This window comes from Athene cunicularia (assembly GCF_003259725.1).
Source record: "Athene cunicularia isolate RWA chromosome 4 unlocalized genomic scaffold, athCun1 chr4_part1, whole genome shotgun sequence".
Lineage (NCBI taxonomy): Eukaryota > Metazoa > Chordata > Aves > Strigiformes > Strigidae > Athene > Athene cunicularia.
Genome location: NW_020799098.1, coordinates 9,903,000 through 9,925,839, shown reverse-complemented (window position 1 = coordinate 9,925,839; position 22,840 = coordinate 9,903,000). Strand labels below are relative to the sequence as shown.

The window sequence follows — 22,840 nt, the reverse complement described above, 5'->3', positions numbered from 1 at the left end:
GTTCTGCCATCACATCTGGTTTTGTAACTGTGCTCAAGGTCTGGACGTTACCTCAAACCTTTTTAGGTGTTGTCCTGACCACGAGAGATAGCCAGACTTAACCCAACAACACCAGAACAACCACCACCAGCACCAGAAAAATCCAGAGCTTGATGCTTGCTATCTTGTGGATCAACTCACATGTCCTTCTTTCCAAGACTGGCATAAACTCTCCAGCTTGTGATCCAACTAACCAAAAAGTCCTCCTTTGCACTGTTTTCAGTCTGTGGTCAAAGTATCAAATCCTAATCATAGAATCATCGAATGATTTGGGTTGGAAGGGACCTTCAAGATTCCCTAGTCCCAAACCCCCTGCCCTGGGCAGGGACACCTTCCACTAGCCCAGGTTACCCAAAGCCCCGTCCAACCTGGCCTTGAGCACTGCCAGGGAGGGGGCAGCCACAGCTTCTCTGGGCAATAAGATCACACCCTTCCTATACAGACCTAAACCCACCCTTGCAACCTGGCACAACAGAGACCCACACATCCAGCACTTAAGTGCAGGACAAACCTTCTCCAGGATATGAGTCAACACCTTCCAATTCACAGCCAAAATCTGACCCAAAGTCTGCTCCCACCATTCTCCTTGAGCAGGATTTCAAGGGAACCCATCCCACCATGGGATACAGGACAGGAGACTGGCAGCTTGGCTACAGTTCAAACCATCCTCTCCATTTACTCCCATGGGTGTTTACTGCATCCCCATTTTGTCTGTCCCTGAACAGTTTTTGTCTTCCTGGAGGTACCAATGAACTTTAGCAATAGTTCCAGCTAATTATTTCTCTTCAACACAAAAGGTGAATTTACACGGCATCTTTAGTACCTGGTAATTGGCCACTAAATAGAAATTTATCTGTGAAAACAGATTATAATGAAAGGGAAATGGAATACAGGATGCTGTTAAAGCAAGTTTGTTATTTGAATACTGCAATTATTTTGTCTTTTTTCCTGTATTTTTGGTAAATATTTATAAAGATACAACTTGTTCATTGCTCTCAGAGAAGGTAAGGAAAGGTTTCTGTGATCAGGACTCTGAGTCATGTTGAAACATTTAATGTTACAAATGGACAAGGTCATGTCTGATTGCCTTCCACATTTAGCACTTTGAATCAACACAGCAGCCTATATAAATGAGATCTCCAGCTTTGTATTAAGATAGACACTGCTCTTAAATGATTTCCGCAGGAGGACTACCTTTTCATTGAGTTTAATATGATGGGCCAGCACACAGTATCTCTGTCATATTAGTATGAGAAAACATAGATTAAAGCCAACTGGAGCAGGCTTTGGTTTACACTTTAAAGTCCTGCCTGTAGTCCTGCCTTAAAGTATGACTTGAGGACTAAAGACATGGAGTCATTAAGTGCATAATCCAGCACTCTCCTGGTCTGGTGTCCTTGCATTTGCCCCCAGAGAGGCAGGTTGCACCCAGCCTCCCATCATCTCTGTCCTTACTAGCTGCTCACAGGCAGGTAGGAGGAGGGAAGACACCAGCCTTGCCCTCACCTGCTGGCTGCCAGGTCCCCTGGGATCAGTTATTCCTCATCAGTCCAGCATGGGCTAGTGCCAAGTCACACAAAAATGCATAGGGCATGTTTCCTGACTGCTATTCAGGGCTCTTTTCCCGGCATCTCTGTGCCTGAAGTCACACGTTAGGTTGCTTTTAGCTTATGAAAGAAGAGTAAACACTGGCCAGAAGGTCAGCCATGGGGTGAAGTGGCCTGTCAAAACCAAACAGCTCCAGCTGTCCTCCTCCTTGTCTCCCCACTTGTAAATGGCTTTTTTAAAAATCGGAAGCATAAAAGCAAGTTGTCCAAGGTCAACTCTGAAGTGTGCTCTAACCTTGGATCCCATCCGTTCACAGGTTTTTGCATTTTTTTTCTGTTTCTGTGGCCTAACTGGCTAAAAACAAATACACAGACTGTCATATATTAACAAGATTCATCTTAAGCATTGCATGAAATTAAGTGGGTCCAAAGGTCAAACTCTTTGTGGCTACAGTTCATCAAAGACAGGGCTCAAACTGGAAAATTACTCCAGTTCCCTTCCTTTAGTTAAAATATTCATTAATTCTTGTTTCCTTGAGGCTTTTTCTATCTGTATTGTATCTATGGATGTTGGGGAAATTCAGAAGTGGTCTCCTAGTCAGAAGCTCTGTATCTATTTGTTTAAGAAGGTATAAGTTGGGTTGTTTACATTACACCAGCACTTACTTAAAACAGATGTGCCATCAGAATGGTAAATCATGAAAATATTAGAATCACAGATCATGAAAAAATTAGACTGTCCAGTATAAAAAAATGAGAGTTCTGCCCTGCATGGGTGAGTACAATAAACTCTGTAAAATATTATCTCCACCCTGAAAACATGCAGGTATGTGCCTTTCACGTAGCTCACCTCTGCATATATTTTCACATTACTGGTACCCATACATTCCCTGCTTTGTTGCCTTTCATTTATGTTAATATATATATATATAATATATATATATATATATATATATATATATATATATATGCCCATTAGATAAGTTCATCTGCAAAGTTAGTCTTGTTTATTCAGTGCTTGCTGCAGTAGGTTTCCCACCTGACTGCCCCTACCCCAGAATGCATAATGAATACTTTTAACAACTTCTACGTAAGTAAAAGAATAACCTTTGCTCAAAATAAGAGGATCTGGCCTTAAGCCTGGCCTAATAGAATAAATGATTACCTAACAAGCAGGAGTAATACCTCACCTCATAGTATTGCACTGTCCAAAAAGATACTGGTGCCAATTTGGTTAGAAATTAGAGATACGGGAGGAGAAAAAAACAACTTTCCTCAAAAGTCAGATGGTCTCTGCTGCAGTACAAATATGGCCCACACAAATCAAACAATTTCTTAACCAAGTGTCATCTCTTACAGGTGCCTGGATCTCTCCTTTCTCCCTCAGCAGAGGGCTTCTCTCAGGTGGTTTAACCGATCCTGCCCTTTCTGTACAAGCTCTTGCCACTCATATAAGTTGCAATTCCAATATGAAGGCCAAGGAGGAAACATTCCTGCAGTTTTTGAGCTTTCTGTGGCCCTGGAGACCCCATGCCTGGGCTCCCTCTCCTCTGAGCACTAGTCTTGACTTGAGGGCCATGACTAAGAAAGAGAACAGCATGGCTCTCCTTGGGCATGACATCAAGCTCAAGTTTTTTCTGAAAACAAGATCAAAGCACTAAAAGGATCACATTTTCATTTGAATGCTGTTTTCATTTATGAGCAATCTTAACTTACCATTTCTTTTGGGAAAATAGATTTGATACACACGAGTGATAAAACCTTCCACCATACCGGAAAGGAAATTTGCATAAATTTCCATCCTCCGTAAACACTGAAATACAAGAGCAAAAAACTCATCATGCAGCTGAACACCAACCCACAGGTATATATATTATATGTTATTATACAAAATTATGAAGATAGATATCGTCACGTTTTTCAGCTGTACTTTGGACTCTGTGTCTCTGCAACTTCTGTGCATAAGAAGCAGCTTAAAATAATGGCCAAATCAACAAAGATTAATGGGCTCTGCAGTAGAATAAAGATCTTGGATCATTTCAGCTCAAAATATATTGCAATTTCTGGTACCACAAATGCCAATTATATTCATTAATCGCAATTATCATTTCCAATTACGTAGTATTGTAATAGCATATTAAATTGATTTCTGAAGTAGTATCCTTTCAGGCTCCATATCACATTGTAACATCTGTTTAAAACAATTAAGGCACCAGACAGTACAAACTGAAATAGAAAGTCAGGAGAAAGAAGGTTTTAAAGGTTGGGGGAAGACAGATAATTTAGATCCTTCTACCACCTTCCTTTTGGGATAAGCAGATTCCTTACAAGTGGGGAGAAACTGATGGGACGAGTGTCTAAAGAGGTCAAGTTTCACGTACACCATGTCAGTGACGGCAGTCTAAGGGTGGTGGGAGTCTAAGGAAGGCTAGTGGGAGTCTAGCAGAAGAAATGCTTTGAGTTTTAGAGTAAGACTGAAGATAAAAAAGATGATGGAAAAACTCTCAGAGATTATTTAACTATTAAACTAAAAGCAATCACTTTTGAGGGCCAGGAGCATGAATGGGAAGCCAACCACTGCTGTAGGAGAGAAATAGGTAGGGCATACAACCAAGCTGGCAGCACAGCACATTTCCATTTTTCAGTGACATGTACGACTGCTCCTTGTCCTGAGCTTAAACCTTCCATGACTGCTGGGGCTCCTGAACACTCTTTCCATATCTGTTAACCCTCACAAGTCCAGATTCATGATCTCAAAGAGCTGCTGAGGCCAGTTGCATTATGGAAAAAATAACCTGTCCCTTTGGTCCAAAGCTTTCCTAACTTGTTGGTCTGGAGAAGAGGAGGCTGAGGGGAGACCTCATCGCCCTCTACAGCTCCCTGAAAAGAGGTTGCAGAGAGCTGGGGATGAGTCTCTTTAACCAAGTAGCAAGCAATAGGACAAGAGGGAATGGCCTCAAATTGCACCAGGGAAGGTTTAGACTGGATATTAGGAAGCATTTCTTTCCAGAAGGGGTTGTTGGGTGTTGGAATGGGCTGCCCAGGGAGGTGGTGGAGTCCCCATCCCTGGAGGGGTGTAAGAGTCAAGTCCACATAGCGCTGAGGGATCTGGGGTAGTTGGGAACTGTCAGTGTTGGGTTAATGGTTGGACTGGATGATCTCCAAGGTCTCTTCCAACCTAGACAATTCTGTGATTCTGTGATTCTGTATTATGGACATTCTATATATCCTAACAGTCCCCTCGGTTGTCAATATAAAATAGTTGCTGCTGGCTCCTCTGCTACCCCTTTTCCAAGCCTGATTTTCATTGTCTGAACTAATTAAGCAAATGTTCAAATATTGACCTTCTCTGTCTGATATCCACCTGTTGGGATTCTAGAAGACTTTCTGTGAGAGAATGGACATATGAGCAATCCTGCATGAGAACAAGACTGATAAGAGCCTCAGCTGAGCAAGAATGCGATAAGGATGTGACCCTGAATGAGGGGGGAGAAACTCGATGAGACAAACAGGCCCCGGAAGGGGTTGGGATGGAAGAGGAAGTTACCCGAGGCAGGTGCCTGGCAAGGCTGATGTGGCACTTTTTATCCAGTCATAAGAAGGTTTAAAGCGCAGGCTAAGTTAACTGTCCAATCTTGAGGACTTGTACTGCATGTTACTCACGTGTGCAGGAGAACATTATGAAAGGGCTTTCTTAGTTGTAATAAACGGGCATTGCTTGATCACACTGGTCATGTGTGTGCTCAGCTCCCCGCATCTACCGTTATAAGCAGTTAGGGGAGTTGAGAAAATACATCTATTCAGAAGACGTATTGCATCCCAAAGTCTATTCAAGACTGTTCTAAACTATAAAGTGACCACTAATGACCTGAATCATGTAATTCTTAACAGCAAAAGCACAGGACAACGAAAGCTTTAAAAAATGGAAGTCCGCAATGCCTGCACACAGCCAGGATATCTGTTTCTCTTGGTGTCTTCAACAAAAATGCCACCCAGAATATTGCATGGGGCCAAAACCCTTCTCCCACAGAGAGATCAAGGGCTGCAGCAGAAATTGAACCTATATATACAAAGGGCTTATATACTTCAAAGTTGCAGGGCAGACACAGCTCTGATTAAAATAAAGGGAGTTGCACATCTACAGCCACACCATGTTGAGTGAATATAAGCCGCGTCAACTGAGACAAACTAAAATCCCATCAGCACCTTCCCATTAATCCACACCTGAAGGAAAATTACCCGAGATTCCTGAGCTAATCCCAAATTCCCCTCTACACAGAAATTAATACTGGCATAACCATTCCATAATCCTTATTCATGTTGAAACAAAGACAGGCTTACTACTGACTTGCACAGCATGGATACAGACAGGCAGATCATTCTTACTGTCATGAAACCTATTGCATTTGACTTTGTACCTTGTGGGCGAGTGAACTCATGTTTTGAGCCTCTTGCTGCCCCAGATTTGTAGTGCTACAAAGAGAAAAAAAAGAACGTGGATTGGAGACACAAATTCACTCTGGGAACCATCCTATAGAGACAAACATGCTTTCCAGGGTGCCCTGAAATTGTGTTTCGCCCAGTGCTTTTGCAAAGATCTCATTATTTGCATGCAATTTTTGCTGGGGCACAGTCTGGTAAAAGAGGGTAGATAAACACTGGCTTGTGAAAGGTCTCAAACCAGGAAAACCCAGCACAGCACAAAAAAGGCCAAAGCTCTGCTCCATTATACCTTTCCATTGCCAAGGGACACATCACCTGTTTCTCTCAGCAGGAAGCATACATGCATTCTGGGGCCAGTTCACAGTTACAAATAATATCCCAGTATTTGACTTTTCCTGCCATTTAGCTGTATCCCCCGGGGCATTGGTTAAAAAAGCAAACTCTACTTTATTTGGGTTTGCCTATCAGCAAGCAAAGAACAGTAGGCTGAGCTGATTTTAAGCCACAGGAAATAATAAAAAATGGTAATACACATAAAGTGCTGCTGCCATCAAAGGTGCTGACAGATGAACTATAGAAAAATATCACAAAAACAGTCAAAGAAGCGGCACATCATGAACATAGACCTGCAGTGGGGACATAACAGGTAAGGCATAAGACAAAGCTGTTGCTAAGATATATACAGAGGGCTTGAATAGTTCTGAGGAAGGAACTGGGTTTGCACTCTACACTGACTCTGCCAGCACTGAGCAGTCTCCAACAGCGTCAGCCAGGGCTGATCTTTTCCTAGGCAAAGTGAATATTCTTCTCTGCTCCCACCTGCAATATCTAAGGAAATACTTCTGTACTTCACTGGGATAGTTAGGATTAGAACATCATTTAAGTACCTCTGAGCTAGTTTTGGCCTAGCTAATGAAATACAGCTCATCATAAAGCCACACAACTGAGGGGCCAGGCTATTAGCTGCAGTGCTAGTCCATGGTGGATGGCAGACCGTGGTGGGGTTTAAACAAACCAGCGAAGTCAAACCACCAGAGTCACGCTCAGCAGTGCTGCAAGTGCCTTACAGACATATCCAAAAGAAGACACGAAGCACACAATGAAACCAATGAAGGGCATGGCATGAAAGCAAGGAGAGGTTTGAAAAAGAGAAGGTTACCTAAGCTGGCATGTTCAGTTACCAGGTAGCAGTAAAGTCTGGTGGGGTAGCACTCTTCTTCCACACTACTGCAGGTCCCTGCTTGTGTCAACACATTTCTGAGATGCATTTTCAAAGTATTTCCATTTTTGTGGCCCTTTCTCCCCTCCCGTTCTTCCTCTCTAGTAGGACATGGATGTAAGCAGTTTCTTTAAATGCAGATACATATGGGACCAGATATCCTACAGGCCCCCTGCTTAGTCAGCACTGTTGTGAGCCTTCATCTAGCAAATCCCTTTTGTCTTTTATTTGAGGTGCTCTTCCTTTCAGTCTGGTCGGCAGCTTCACTCATCCAACCCCAAGGCAACATTGTCCTGCCAGCCAGCACATAGGTGATCCACCACTCCAAAACAGAAGAATCAGACTTACCATCCTTGCACAGTCACTGCTCAGAGTCAGAGCCAAGACAAGAGTGAAAAGAGCACAGACTTTCATCTTTGCTCTCCTGTCACGAAGGTTTTGCCTGGCAGTGGGAAACTTCCAGGGCTGGGCTGAAGCAGGAGGGTGAATCAGCAATGTGCTTTTGCAAGAGACTGTGATTTACTTGACTTTGGGGTATTTTCGTTTTCTAAGCAAGCAGAGCTGTTGTCGTTGTTAATCATTAATGTCTTTGTGGGTAGATGGGAACGACATGTAGCAAGATACTCTACCTAAACCCCAGGGAGTGAAGAGTTTGCAAGGAGCCTGACCCGCGGAGATGATCGCCGGTGTACTCAGTGAGCGTTTAACAGCACCTGCAGAAGCTGATCCAATGTTGCTTGTAATCAGAGACGACTTACCATCCAGATGTTTCCTATATATATTTTTTTTTTGGGGGGGGGGGAACTAATTAAAAGCATGGCATAGCAATAGCAAGGAGCTCCAAGCAAGCCCACTCAGGAGATGACACTACATTGCAAAATATGGACCAGATCAATGCTGATATCAGGCACAAGAATTACTCATTAACAGGTGGTTACTGCACAGCTGTGACTTACAACAGCAGCCTTTCAGCAGCAGACTGGGAAAATAAAAAAGAAAGAAAATAGACATTACTCTGACAAAATGTTCTGTGTACTAAAAAGCTCCCTTCTGTAGCTGCTTGAGTAAAGCCATCTCCGTCTTCTAAGTGCTTGGCTGCGATAGCTGTACTGCAGAAGCATTTCTAATAGGGCTGCAGAGGGTATTGCTAAAACTGAGATTTCACCAGTGGAGTCTGTTTCAGCCCCACCTTGCCCCGCAACCAAAATCCACAGGTTTGGCTGGTACAACAGTGTCTATGCTCAAGGCTTTTGCCAGCCATGTCCTGTCAATCAGGGACCACACCTCTTCACACCCAAAATCTCCAGAGCCACAGCAACAGAAAAAATACCATAGTCCTTCTTAAGACTTAAATAAGTCTTCTTCTTATGAAAAAACTTCTTAAGGGTAGACCTCTACCTTTTGAATTTTCACAAGCACAGCTATGGAAGAGATGTGATTTGATTATTTATTTTTTTTTTACCCAACAAGACAAGACCATGGCAGTAGGGCCAAGTGGTACAGTGGAGCTACCCCAGCACAATTTTGCCATGATGCTTGATAATGTTGGAGGGGATTTCCACTGGCTGTGCTATCACACTGCTGTGTCTATCATCATAGTAATAGCTCTTGTTAGTACAATTATGCATACACAGATTTATGGACAAAAGTTTCCTACTGTCAGCAAGGTTCCAAACAGCAGGATCCAAGCAAATTTGGGATTTTTTTCCCAAAATCCATCAAAGAGCAAACAAGCAGAAAAAAATACTTTGCCTCTATGTGCTTTTTATGGTCTGAAGATTTGAAGTAAATAAAGCTTCACAACAGACTTGTGGAATAGATCTGTTATATTTTAACTCATTTCAAACATGGAAATGGGATATACAGACAGTCTGATCTGTCTGGGGACACCTGGCAAAGCTAGAACATAGATTTCCACTTCTTACCCTCATTCTTGACTTAGGTCATCAGGCTTCAAACTAGTAATGCCTATACAATGGCTTGTAGATATCTGCTTACCATCCAGGCTGCTGAAATTGTGCAAAGGGAGCAAAAAAACCCCATGAGCTTCTACTCCATCCAGACTTCCCAAAAGCTCTGCTGAAAGAGCAGGGTGGGGGAGAGAGGACTAGACAGCAAGGGGAAGAGAAAGACACTTTAAAGCTGTGAAAATACAATCTTCCATCCATTTCCAGAAACGTCATGTGTCTGTGGTGATCAAGGCAGGTTGTAGGAAAGCATTTCTGTATACTTAAAAGTAAGAAAGAAAAAAAGCAATAATACATTCTGTGTCTGCTCCCAGTTGCTGTAGCTCATAGACATTGAGCCACAAGCAAGAGTGGCTGAGTGTCTTTCTAGGGAGGCCCAGCTCAGACTGATTCCTCAACATAAGGAAAAGGATGAAGCACCAACACCAGAAGCCAATTCAACAGATAGGACAGTGCTAACAAAACGTAAAAGACATCAAAGCCAGGAGCTGCAACAGCTGCCAGAGAAGCACCAACATATAATGGGAATTACCCCTGAGTAAGGTCTGAATAATGGCCGAACAGTGCTTTCAGGGTTCAGACAGATATGAATCACTGAAAAACCCTCACTACTGCATGTACGTTGCCTGCATTGGTTCAGCAGAGAGGTGTCTGAACAGACCTTACGGTCATAGAGAAAAGGCAAAATTTGATGTGTGGGTTTTTTGCAAATTATGTTAAATGACCAGTGATTCCTTCAGCTGTTTATAATGAGAAAAGAATCAGCCTGCCTTTCTCAGGCTTTTGGTAGAATCTGTAAAAATGAAGCATGCCACATATTCTTTTGGAGAAACATTGTATCTCCTTGGCAAGAAACTACTCAGACAACTGAAGATTCAGCTTTGATACTGAATTCTTATAAACTTCACAGGGTTTAGGTCACTTGGGAGCTTATAAGGGTAAAAAATGAGTTCTTGGCTGCAGATATTTGTGTGTCATCATGCGAAGCTTTTGGCCATGAGCAGCACAAGAAGTGTTCATTGCAGGACAGTCGGAGAACAAACCCAGGGAAAGAGAGCTGAAATGTGTGAATCCCCTCCGCTGGCTTTATGCCATTTCAGATAGAGCCATCCAGCAGCACAGTCCTGGGTGAGCTGGCAATGGCCTTAAAGGCAGAGAGGCACCAAGCAGGGAGGCTATCCCTTACCCTGACATGTGTTCGCTCCTGACTCCGCAGCCTCTCCACCAAAAATCCAAATGCACAGAGCTTCCAATGTGAAGATAATAAAAATAAGGGGGGAAAAAGCAGCACAGAGCTTAGTGAGTTTCAGCAAGCGTAGCCTTTTTTTTTATTTATTCACATACACCAGTGCTGCAATCGCTGGTGCTTAGACGGTTTATGGGAATTGCACCTGACCTCAGGAACAAACTAACCAGAGATGAAGGCAGAACCGGTGCAGGCAGCCACCCCCCCCTCAGCACGCAGAGCATCGAATGGTCGGTGCCCGCAGAAACCCGCTGCCTCTGCCAAAGAACAAAGAGCCACTCTCCCATTCAGATATCACCAGATTACATGTTAAGACCTCTGGGGATGCCTACCATGAGAGAAATGTCTTCTGCTGTAGGGAGAAGGTGCTGCTTGGTTTGTATCTCTGCAGCTGAGAACCCACCAGCCTGTGAGACCCAGGGCAGCGGGTCAAAACCATCACTCCATGGGTCAGGCTGACAAGCCCACAGAGCTGCTCTCCTTAAACTTCTCAAACCAATTCATCTGTGACTCATTATTTCCAGTGTAGTGAAGGAAACTTTCCATAAAGGGAGGAAATAGTCAGGTGTGTATGGAGAAAATACCATAACAACAAGAAAAACTATGAAGATAAAACAATCCATATAGCATTCAAGATAAAGTCTCTAGCATTAGATTTTGGACTTCATTTAGTGCGCATTTCAGATGAAGCTCTGTAAAACACTAAACAAATATAAGTATGAATAAATATAAATATGAAGATATAGAAGGGGGTGTGTGTGTGTGTGTGTGTGTATATATATATATATAAAAGAGAGGAAGTATGGAAATAGGAGCTAGAAGAAAGACCTGAATTTGGGGTGACAGAAGCTCTAAGGCCTGGAGCCTGTATTGCAGCTCATCCCACAAGTGAAACTGCAGCTAAAGTCTGGTTCTTGTTTTCTAAGAAACTTACATTTTCCTTTTGAAGAAAGGCACATCCTGATTCTTAACTTTGCTGCAGATAACATTGAACATTTCCTGTGGAGCGCACATAAACCAAATGCATTTGGAAACAGATTCCGCTCCTGCTGAAGTCAATGAAAGGTTTCCAAATAAGACTAGGAACTCTTTTTCATATTTGCAGGCTGTAATCCTTCTGTATCAAAGGCTAAAATCCTTCAGCTTCAGCCTTTTTCCCTTAATATTGTCATCATCATGGGAAAATGGAAAGGCAAATAAACACACAATAAATGAGCAGAAAGAAACAGAAATCCTTGCTGTAGGGGGTATAGCACATACTGATAATGCTGCCTCATACGTCTGCCTTTTCCTCACTTCCCACATTGCAATGTTTTTTTATTTCTTTAAATTTAACAATAACTAATAAAAGTCCAGACTGAGACCTGACTCTGAACTAATTAGTAATAATGAAACATTATATAAAAACATCCTAAGTCATTAAATACCAACAAAAAGTAAATTAACTGAGTCAGCCACCAATATGAAATAATAAAATTGCTGGGGTTTTTTTCCATCAATTAGTTCACTAGACATAAGTGGAAAAGACAAGTTTACACATCCATCTGCGTTCATTTCTATGTACCAGCTATCAAGTAGACTGGGGGAGGGAGGGTTGTCCCATGACTGCAAATTCATATCTTCTCTGTTTTTACATGATTTCCTGGCAATTGTAAACGTTTCTGAGAAATCTACCACTCAGCTACTACAAAACTGAAGAAAAACTATAATCTTTTCTATGACTGATTTCCCCATGTATTTTTGCAACCTTTCATGCTTTCTCACAGTTGTAATAAGGTTTTCTTTCAAAGCCAGGTTCTTGCTTTGTGAAGTTAAGATATGTTAGCCAGCTATCAGGGCAGTGTTGTTTCCTTGAGATGAGCTGATTTCCAGGCTTTAGCTGACATTATTGTTACAAAGCCCAAACCAGCTTCCTAGGTAAGGAGAGAGTTGCAGGCTACAGCATTGTCGGCACAAGGAACTTGTGCTAGATGTCTCTGCAAGTGTGCTATGTCTGAAATGTTTATACAACCTGATGAGCGCATGTCAATTGGAAGTAATTAGAAGTATTTCTAGCACGTAAAATACAAATTTTGATTTGTCTTTCAGGAAGTGGTAGGATGCAAGCAATCATGTGTGGCGATTCTGCTCCTGGTGTACTGGCAAGTGACTCAGTGACAACATGAGACTGATGCAGAAACCCTCCCAATTCTCTTTTCATCTGGGGGACCTGCAAACCATGCTACGGACCTTGTTGTCATAGTCAGATGGGATTCTCTGCTGCTGGTCCTGGGAGCCATTACCAAAACAGAGCTGTCCCTATTACTTAATGAATAACATAATCACCAGAACTGAGGCCAATACTCATGGGATCCATGCCTAGTGACTTTTCAAAGATTTTAAAGTAAGGCAGTGCAGCAACACTGAGCATGCTTGAGGAGCCCTTCCCCTTGCCTCTGACACCTACTGCTCAGGGCTGCCCTGACACAGGTGGGTGTGGGTCAGACCTGTCTCAAGAAAAGGTGCAGCCTCCATCAGATTACTCACATCCAAAGCCAGCATCTCCATCGCTGGGCAAAAAGTGAGCCTCCACTTCCTCTTCTCTGTTCCAGAGTGGTGCTTAGAAAAAAAAAAGACATTGAGTTCCTCTTGCTAAAGCCATGTGCAAAGGAAGAAAGCTGAAATAATTTTGCTTGTTTGCTTATTTCAGCTAGAAAAAAAAAAAAAAAAAAAAAAAAAAAAAGAAAAGCTTTGGCTCAAATCAAACTGAAAAGTTGATTATTCATACGGGCCTTAAACAGTGTAGCACCCAGCTTTCCACATAGCTACACTGCAACAGCAAACACCTCTGAGTGTCACCCCCCACCCTACCCCCCCTCCCCCTGGCAGCTTTAGAAATCCCAGGGGAAAAAATTGACATGGTTTTGGCTCTCAGAGAGCATTGGAATCCCGGTACATCCTCCACCAGACTTTGCTGTTAATATTCACAGTCTCCAAGCTGAGCGTAACCTCTGCCACACCATAACAGAGCAAACAAATCCTTGTATAAACCATCCTCCCCTCTCCTAGAGGCAGTGAGGCTGGTAAAAGCGCAGCTGCCAAAGGCTGGTTGCTGAGCAGCTGGGATCCAGCAAACATGGATTTGGTGCTGCTGCGCTTAGCAGATAATCCTGGGACAGAAAGATACGCCTTCACCCAAATGTTTACTCCTCCTCACTCCTCTCACCTCCCACACCCCTCCAGCATCTCTAGCAGTTCTCCTGGCTTCCCTCACTTGTGAGCTCACAGCTCTGGGGTTTTCTGCACTGATTTCCTTTCTCTTCTCTCCAGGGACTGAAACTGTTCTCAGATCTATCATGTTATTTTTTTCATCTCATTCCCTCATTCCCACTCCCAACACGTTGGCTGTGGATGTCCCATCCTGTCCCACAATCTTGCCAGCAGCCTCCACTGCCTCATCAGCACACAGCAGCAAAGTGAACATCTTCCTTCCATGCATGAGACAATTTCATTGCGTTATCAGGTCTTCCTCTTGCCTCTGCCTTCGACAGGGCTTGGGGCCCTCCTTCAGCATCTCTGCAGACCTTCACGCTACCATCACAGCTCCCCATGGAGATGGACCTGCCCCGGGACTCCTGGATTTTCTCCCCATGATTCCTCCAGCTGGCTTTGGTGTGTTAAACATTGCTCTACACCAAGCCCCACATTCTGATGCTAATCTGCTGCTTCTGCCCTCTTATCTCACTGCTGCCCCTCAGACATGGCCTCTGTGGTCTTGCTCTCCACTGGCCTCTTCTCTTCCCACAGCACTGGGTCCACACTCAGAGCTGTACCTACCTTCAGCTACAAGTATCAGAACTTGTGAGTGCCTTCCCAGCGGTTCACCGCCTGTCCTCATCGTCTGCGTCCTGCGGGAGCAGGCACAGGACCCTCCCCAGCACAGCACCTGGAAGGCACAGCCTTCGGTGGGGCATCCCCTCCTCTGCTCTCAGCACTCCTAGGAAGGCTCTCCTCATTTTTTTTGTACTTTCTCTGCAGCTGTAGCCCCATTTAATCCATTCCTGCACCAGTTTTTCCTGCTAAAATTTACCACAAAAAGGCATATAACATACTGATCAGGCTGCAACTCTGCAAGCACGACCTCCTGTATACTTTTTCCCATTGGCATGGGTGGTTTTGCCTTGGCAGGATGTGGTATCAGATAATATCCTGCCTGCAATTTTTCTCTTTTCAATTGACCACCTTTGTGTAGACTGACATTGTAATGGCTTCATGCTTTCTTCTCTGTGAAATCACATTTTTGGCCAGATTCAGCCACTGTAATTGCAGATAGATATTTAAAAAGCCTTTAACTGCAGCTGTGCTTACAAATGTTTCTTCTAAGCATCCAGAAAACTTTTAGTTCTGATCTGAAAAATCAAATCATATAAAAGTAGCAATGGGAAGAGCTGGGCTTGAGCTGCAGAAACAAAACTGGACTGTGATTTTTATACCCCTAATCACACAAATCTGTGAGTGATTTAAAGCTCTGCTACAAGCCACAACATGCAGAACCTTCATTTATACACCCCAGACATGGATCTAGTTGCAAAAACTAACCAAGATTTTAGAAGTCCATTTCAAGATGCTACTTAGTTCTCTTCATCCCCCCAGATGTCATGACATACCTAATATACTATGCCTGCAACCAGTCTAGGATGTGTTTGCATGGAGACTGTTCCTCCTACAATACGAATAAGAGTGGAAAGTAGGTAACTGTATTTTTCAAGGACTTTGATATAAACCTTTGCTGATAACCCCAGCTGAAACAGTAGGCCCATATACAGAGGCGTATGATTTTTTTTTAGCCGTGTGCTCACTGAAAACTGACAAGAAGAGGTGTAGAGGCACCCACCTTCCACCGATGCCAACCCATTTAGGTAACTTCAGCACAGGCTGATTTGCAATTGTTAGGCATGTACATTTTTAGCTGTGCTCAAATTCCTGCTATTCCACCCACTTTCTTCATTAGCATATTAGACGCCCCCATGGCATGCTTTAAAATGGTCTATAAGTCAGGCATGTGTGAGGGAAGGTGGCTCCACTCCTGTAGCTGAAGGCAGCTGAAGTCTTCCCTTTCAAAGCGGGAAAGAGCACCAACGGGGAAGAGACAGCCCCACAGGGAAGGACACCAGCCCCACAGCCTGCCTCGACTGTGGGGTTATTTCCTATGGTAGGGTGGAGAGCAGAGTTCACAAATAGTGCTCTAATTATTCTGACTGCAGCCCTAGTAATACCCTGTATGGAAACCTGTCTGTATATGTATACATATACATCTTCCTTTTTTCTCTTCATATATACATATATATAAATGGAAACCACATCTCTTATTAAACATTCACTTTCTGCTCTGCGGATAACTAATATGCCAAGGGTTGAAGCACCAGGTGATACCCACTGATCAACCTTTTGGCTATGGTGACCAGGGGAAGCCACGCAATGAGGTGCCCTCTGCTAAAGCTGCACCCTGCACAGGGAGAGCCCCTGTCACTCACTGTCACTGCAGCAGCTGCCTGGGGCCAGCAGGGCTGGGTGGACACTGGATTTTGCAGTCATAAGGATACTCACCTTCAATTTATCAATCTGTATTGTCAGTCTGTTAGTCTAGCACAGGGTTTGCCTAGGCTTTTCCTGGGGTATTTGCAACACAAATCTGGTGGCAAATCTCTTAAGGGACACTTCCAGCTCCTCCCCTCGGTCTCCCTGCTGCCGAGCTCCTGGTCCTACGCAGGAGCAGGACCCTTGGACCTCAGTCCCATGTCTCAGGGTGTGTTTTGGAAAGTTGGTAGCATAACGGGTAGGCAGAGTGATAAACTTGCCTCCTGGAGAGAGGAACATGGATGTCGCTCGCCAGGGCTCCCCTCTCGCTGCATATAAAAGCCCCAGTACTGATGGCCTCCTCTTCTCTATTACCTCCCTCTGTTCTCATCCTGTTGGAAACTGCTGCACAGTTTTTTCATCAAATCAATAGGGATGCTGTCCCTGACAAAATCTAAAGGCCCTTTTTCCCACACTCCCAAAAGTCAGGCAGGCAGAGATGTCCCAGGAAGAACCTGGTGTCCCTCCCTGCGAGCAGCCCTCTCCTCACTGCAGAAATCCTGACTTTGGAAGTTATTTGTCACTACCTCACTGCTGGCCTCAACAACGGGCTTAGGCTAAAGATTTCGCAGTGTGGCCAATATCCCCCCTGTATTTCCTTCTCTCTTTTTTTTTTCCCCATCATTTCCCTGTAACTCCAGTGCCACTCCTTGTAATTGCTGCAGAAATGTAATTGCTGCTCTGTGTAATTGCCGCAGAAACAATCTGAGCTGTCATTGACTTACATTGTTCACACATCAGAAGAAACTGGCAGATCAGTCACCCCACCCAGCTTTAGGGACCTCCTGGATATCTATTTACATCTGAGGTAGGTATCCAGGTTCCCAGTATAAGTAATGGTGACCTAGAAAATATACAAGAGTGAAATTTAAGGTACAAGTCACCCCTCCAAACATATGTTTCAGTTTGAGGATGAAACAAATAACTATATCTATGGACGGTATTAAACAAATAATTCTTTACATCCATAGACAGCATTAACTATATCTCTACCATATATGTAAAGTAACATCCATGTTTAAGATACAAAGGCAGCTTTGGAGTAGACACCTAAAGTTAGGCAAGCAGATCCTAACTGGATGCTCCCAAAAGAGAAATCATGAGTTTCAGATCAGCTCTGTTGTCTATTTTGAATTAAACTGGACTTTCTTCTGCTCACACAAAGCTTAATCCTGTCAAGTACACAGTTGTCTAGCAAGGAAAATCAAATCTTATGGCACTGCAGTGAGTCCTTTCATTGTATAAACTGATACGATGTTGTTGCAATGAATGGCAGCAAAATCTCATACCTTTGTATCTGTCCCTTTCCCACAAAAACATAAACAGGCAAGATGCAATGGGAGAACCAGCATTCTCCAGGAGACTGAGGCAGTGCAAGACTGATGGAGTGTGCTTAGCCATCAGCACCTTCCAATGGGAAGCTCAACATCTGCCTGTTTGTGCCTTCACCCTCTCACCAGGGAGTGAAGTTGCAGCATGTGTTGTTCTGGATTTTCTAATACACACACACACACAAACATGCTTTTTACTCAACACTCACAGCAAGCACGAGGTCAAAGATATGTGCCCAGCATCACTGATTATCTCCTGGTTGCAAACAAGTTTCAGCTAACTGCTTTGCATACAGAGGGCTGATCTCAGCCAGGCATTGCTTCACCCTGGCTGTAGTATTGACTCTGGAAATTTTAAAAGTGTGGAAGAGGTTGAAGTTACATAGATATTGTTGGTATCTGAGTTCACGTTGTTGGTATACTGGCAAATAGTTACTGAAAAGGATGTTTGTGCGAGTCTATAAATGAGGGAGAATAGTAATTAAGGGGTAGTTTCCCCTCATCACATGGTTTCATCTTTCTAGGACAGACTCAGATCATTAACAAAGACCCCAGTCACCTCCCACAGGAATGGGGAGAGGCATTAGTTTAATTTTTGTGCCCTGATCTAAGATTATGCCACTACAAGAAAACTAGCTTTATTAGATTAACTTCTAGCTGGCCTTTCATTTCTTTATCAGCCTGCTCTGGAATTGAGGCTTGAAGCCGTACAGAAAGCTCTGCAGAAAGAGAATGCAAACAAGGTACAGGTTAGTGCATCCTGGAAAAGCAGACACAAGTAATTTAAGAATATAGTTCCCAACCTTGGATTTCAGGGCCTCCTCCAGTGAGGTAGGTGAGCGATCTTTGGAGTACTCACCCTGACACTTGCTGCAGGCTGCATGCACTTGGAAACGCTCTAGTGTCTTCGCAGCTCTGTGTACCTGCTGGGATTCAGCATCATGACTGGAAACTGGTACAAGATTATCATGGGGAGCAACACAGTGTTATCATGGAGTTGGAAGAGTTACATTTCATCCCACTCCCATCAGTCATTATTTTCTACTATTGCTTCTCAAACTTCTGTACGTCCCCTTGCTCTGGCACAAAGTGTTCAAAGAGGATGGTGAATGAGAAGGGAACCATGCAAGGATCATTGTGTCACTGATTCAGGTTAGTGTACACAGACACTGAACCACTGGGCCCCCCAGTTTTTTCCACTCTTGCTCTCTGGTAGATAGAGCATTTGTATATTTTAACAGTGCCTGCTGCAAGGGCAGAGCAGTTCTGATGCATCTGTCCACTCAGAAACCGCAGAGCTAGACAAGCCACCGAGACTATGCAGAGGGAAAGCCAGAGGAGGATTACACTGTACCTGGAAAACATTTGGCTACTGTCTTTCCTCAGGTTTGCAATTCTTTTGTGTTGCTAGAATAGAGCAAAAGGAATTAATTAAAGGCTAAAAACCTAACCCACTATTATTAAATTCCAGAGGATGAGCTATTTTTAAGGAATATAAATATTTGGCAGAAATTCTTAAGAATCCTCTTTTAAAGGAATTTCTTTATGTAAGCTGGGTTTAAGAAGACATCTTTGCAAAATCTAAAAAAATACAGGCTAGTTTCATGTCTCATACTTTGACTGAAGCTGTGATGTCCAAATGGCAGCAGGTTCCAGAATAACTGAAAAAACCTTTTTCACATCTTTCCCTACATTGAAATTAGATATAAGTGAAACATTATCCGTTCCAGTGGTATAAATTATTTACTTACTACATACACAACATTTTAAATTAGTTTGACACAAGATTCTATAAACATTGTTGTGTAGTACTGGATTTCTCAATACTTTTGGAAGACAAGGCATGAGAAATAAATCCAATGTGCGTTATCATATTAGAAAGTCACTATATAGACATTTAAAGATAAAACCACAAATAAGAATACAAATCAAATTCTTTACAACATTTCAGACTGTACAACAGAATGATCACTTGGGATGAAAAAATATAAACAATTTTCTTTCCTTATCTTCCACACAAACAATTCAGAAAGCATGTTGGCTCATGTGTAACATATTGGATTTGCTAACATTTTAAGTATAAAAATAAAGCTGCCAGTCAGAGAGAGACCTGGGGGTGTTGATTGACAGCCGGCTGAGCATAAGCCAGCAGTGTGCCCAGGGGGCCAAGAAGGCCAATGGCATCCTGGCTTGTGTCAGCAATAGCATGGCCAGCAGGGACAGGGAAGGGATCTGACCCCTGTACTCGGCACTGATGAGGCCACCCCTCGATTCCTGTGTTCAGTTTTGGGCCCCTCACTACAAAAAGGACATTGAATGACTCGAGCGTGTCCAGAGAAGGGCAACGGAGCTGGTGCAGGGTCTGGAGCACAGGTCGTACGGGGAGCGGCTGAGGGAACTGGGGGTGTTTAGTCTGGAGAAGAGGAGGCTGAGGGGAGACCTCATTGCCCTCTACAGCTCCCTGAAAGGAGGGTGCAGACAGCTGGGGATGAGTCTCTTTAACCAAGTAGCAAGCAATAGGACAAGAGGGAATGGCCTCAGATTGCACCAGGGAAGGTTTAGACTGGATATCAGAAGCATTTCTTTCCAGAAGGGGTTGTTGGGCGTTGGAATGGGCTGCCCAGGGAGGTGGTGGAGTCCCCATCCCTGGAGGGGTTTCAAAGTCGGGTCAACATAGCGCTGAGGGATCTGATGTAGTTGGGAACTGTCAGTGTTGGGTTAATGGTTGGACTGGATGATCTTCAAGGTCCTTTCCAACCTAGACAATTCTGTGATTCTGTGACCCTGTGAGTAACGCAGGCAAGATTTGCAGACACCTGATCATACATCACTTCTCAGCAGATAAAGGGCTTCTGAAAAAAATCAAGAGTAACCTGGCTAAAAGTGGCAGTTGGTCTACAGCAAGGAAATATTTCAGTAAAATCAATTAAAGCATTTCCTCTGTTTTAACTGGCATTGGATTAGGGTTCACAAATCTCCTAGTTGTTCAGTACCTGCGATGCTAAGCTTGGGATGTGGTTCCAAGAGCAGAAGGAGAGAGAAGTACTTGGATTAGCCACTTGTTTTTGCTGCAGGGTATACACCCACACTATCCACAGAGCAACACTGTTGTCACACGGGTTTGCTACAATCCCACAAAGCTTGGAAATCTGCCTGTTGATGCAGAAAATACAGCTGTTTCTAAACACAATGAGCTGTGGTTGAGAGTTAGGAGGAGTGCCTTGGACCTGCAACGGTTTTGGCTTCTCACACCTCTTGATAAGGGCCTGCTGTTAAGTTGTGGCCTTTGTCTAACTGAGCCTTTGGAAACTTTTCAAAATCTTTGAGAAATTGTGAAAAGATGCCTCTGGGTGTTTGCATCACAGATGCTGCAGAGCACTACCACACACTCACCCCATCTCCCAGCTACCAAGTACCTTAGGAGAGAACATTTAAATGACAACATTCACTATCAATACTGTGTTGGAAAAGTCTGGGATGAGCATTAACACCACTACTGAGAAACTGGCAAGGCTATTTCCAGATAAATCACTGGAAATCAGGCTATTTCTGGAAATCAGGCTATTTCCAGAAAAATCACAATAACCTCATGAGTCCTGATTATCTCTGCTACAACGAGATGAGGCTATCAGCCGAGCCATGTCTTTTAACAGTTTTCTGTTAAGAACAGTAAATTCTAGCATCAGAAGAGAGGGAGAAATAAAGCAATGCACACTATAGCAAGGGCAAGAAAAGTGGCGAAAACTTTCAGGCAGAGAAAGAGTGCACGAAGGACCCAACATCTTTGACAGACATTCAATAGCCTCCAGAAGACTTTCAGGGGCATGAGAAGGGACATGGTACAGCCAGCCAGGTGTTGGCTCCCTCTTACAGAGCAGGAAATCTCTTGCAAAGTCTCTTTGCAAAGCCTGTTCATGTGCCTTCAAAAAACATCAGTTATTTGTCATGCCATCCCCCAGAGCTAAACTGCGCAGTGGTTTATTTTGCATGTGTGTTATATCACCATTTGTTGACAAGGCACACTGCTGTAGTAATCCTAAAGGGGAAGTCCCTTTGTAAATTTGCCTATATGTGCATTTTCCATTCTCCACAGAACCTTTGAAACAAACAAACAAAAAAAAACAACAAAACTGTGACTGTCGTGGAGCCTATGAGGCTGAAACAACTACCATTTGAAAATCAGATACCATGACAACAAGTGAAATAAGACAACTGGTATACTAAATAAGATTTAGAATATGAAGGATTTTCTAAGTGTTGAGGTTGGGTTTTTTATATCACTGGTTGTTACAGTTTCGGGTTTGAGTACTGATATAGGTCAGTGGATCTCTCTCTTCCATGTAAGAGTATGAGGAGACTGAATTCCCCTTTTATTTGTCATCATGGGATTAAGGAGACATAAGAGTAACTCTCTGTACAAGTGGAGCTTCATCAGGGGAAAACTGGGAAAAGTAAAAGAGAAATAAAATCACATAAAATCTGATTACCTTTAGGAACTAGCTGGCGAGATAAAGGATTAAGCTATCAAGCAGTGCTTCAATTGGTCTGCTCTTTTAATTGCAAGTAGATGTCATTAGTAGTGGAAATCAGAGTATAATGAGGGAACTTTAAATCATATTATAATGTTGAAGTCACAGAGTAATTAAAACTGGACAACATCCTTAGTAAAATCTTGGAAAACATCAGCCAGAGACAGGCTGTCCACATTCATTTTTATTAACTCCATGATCTGTGGCAACTGATTCCAGCAGGTTTAGCTTTTATATTGTCAGATATTGAACAGGAGAGATAATATTATTAATTATTTCTAAGTCTAAGGAATTAGTTTCCATAAGTCCTAGCTATGAATTCATTCTTTTAAACAATAAGCCAATAACCGGCATAACAGTCCAGTGTGGGGAGGAACAGTTTTTCCCATGTCCCATTGTTTACAGGATTTCCAGGCATAGTGCCAAGATTTATCCCTATGTTAAACTCCATTCTTTCACATCCTTCATTTCCCTGCACACAGTTTAACTCTCCCATGTTGTCAAATTCCCTTTGAATCCTTGATACAGTCCAATGCAGTTTGCTGCACTCCGAATTTAAAAACAGCAGGTTTGTTTCCTTTTTTTTTCTGAGCACAGCAGCTTGTGAAAAGAAAACAGGAGAAGGTAAAGAGACAACTCTTTAATATGAGCCTGTCTTCTGCTAGTTTCATCTGACGGCCATTAATTCTTGTATTAGAAAAGAGTGTGATAGTCAATCCCTATCCACCCTTTCCTTGGCACTCAAGGTTTTTCAGACTATTATATCTCCACTTAGCTGTCTCATTTTCCAGCTGAAGAATTCTGTATTGCTCACTAAAAGTCACTTAAGCACACTTGCACAATGTAAAATAAACAACATTGTTTCATCTAAAATACTGATTAATAGAGACTGTAATGACTGTA

The 22,840-nt window shown here is 43.1% G+C and overlaps 1 protein-coding gene across 1 annotated transcript in view; it reads right to left on the bottom strand.

Annotated features, from left to right (window-relative positions):
- The window catches only part of HGFAC (HGF activator), a 41,951-nt gene extending 34,286 nt beyond the window's left edge, over nucleotides 1–7,665 (bottom strand). Inside the window, exons 1-3 of the mRNA XM_026847041.1 lie at nucleotides 7,597–7,665; nucleotides 6,005–6,059; nucleotides 3,303–3,399 (exon numbers count right to left, since the gene is read on the bottom strand). Coding sequence (XP_026702842.1) covers nucleotides 3,303–3,399; nucleotides 6,005–6,059; nucleotides 7,597–7,662 — 218 coding nt within the window. The 5' untranslated portion in view covers nucleotides 7,663–7,665. The remainder of the gene's footprint in view (nucleotides 1–3,302; nucleotides 3,400–6,004; nucleotides 6,060–7,596) is intronic.
- Nucleotides 7,666–22,840: the final 15,175 nt, after the last annotated feature.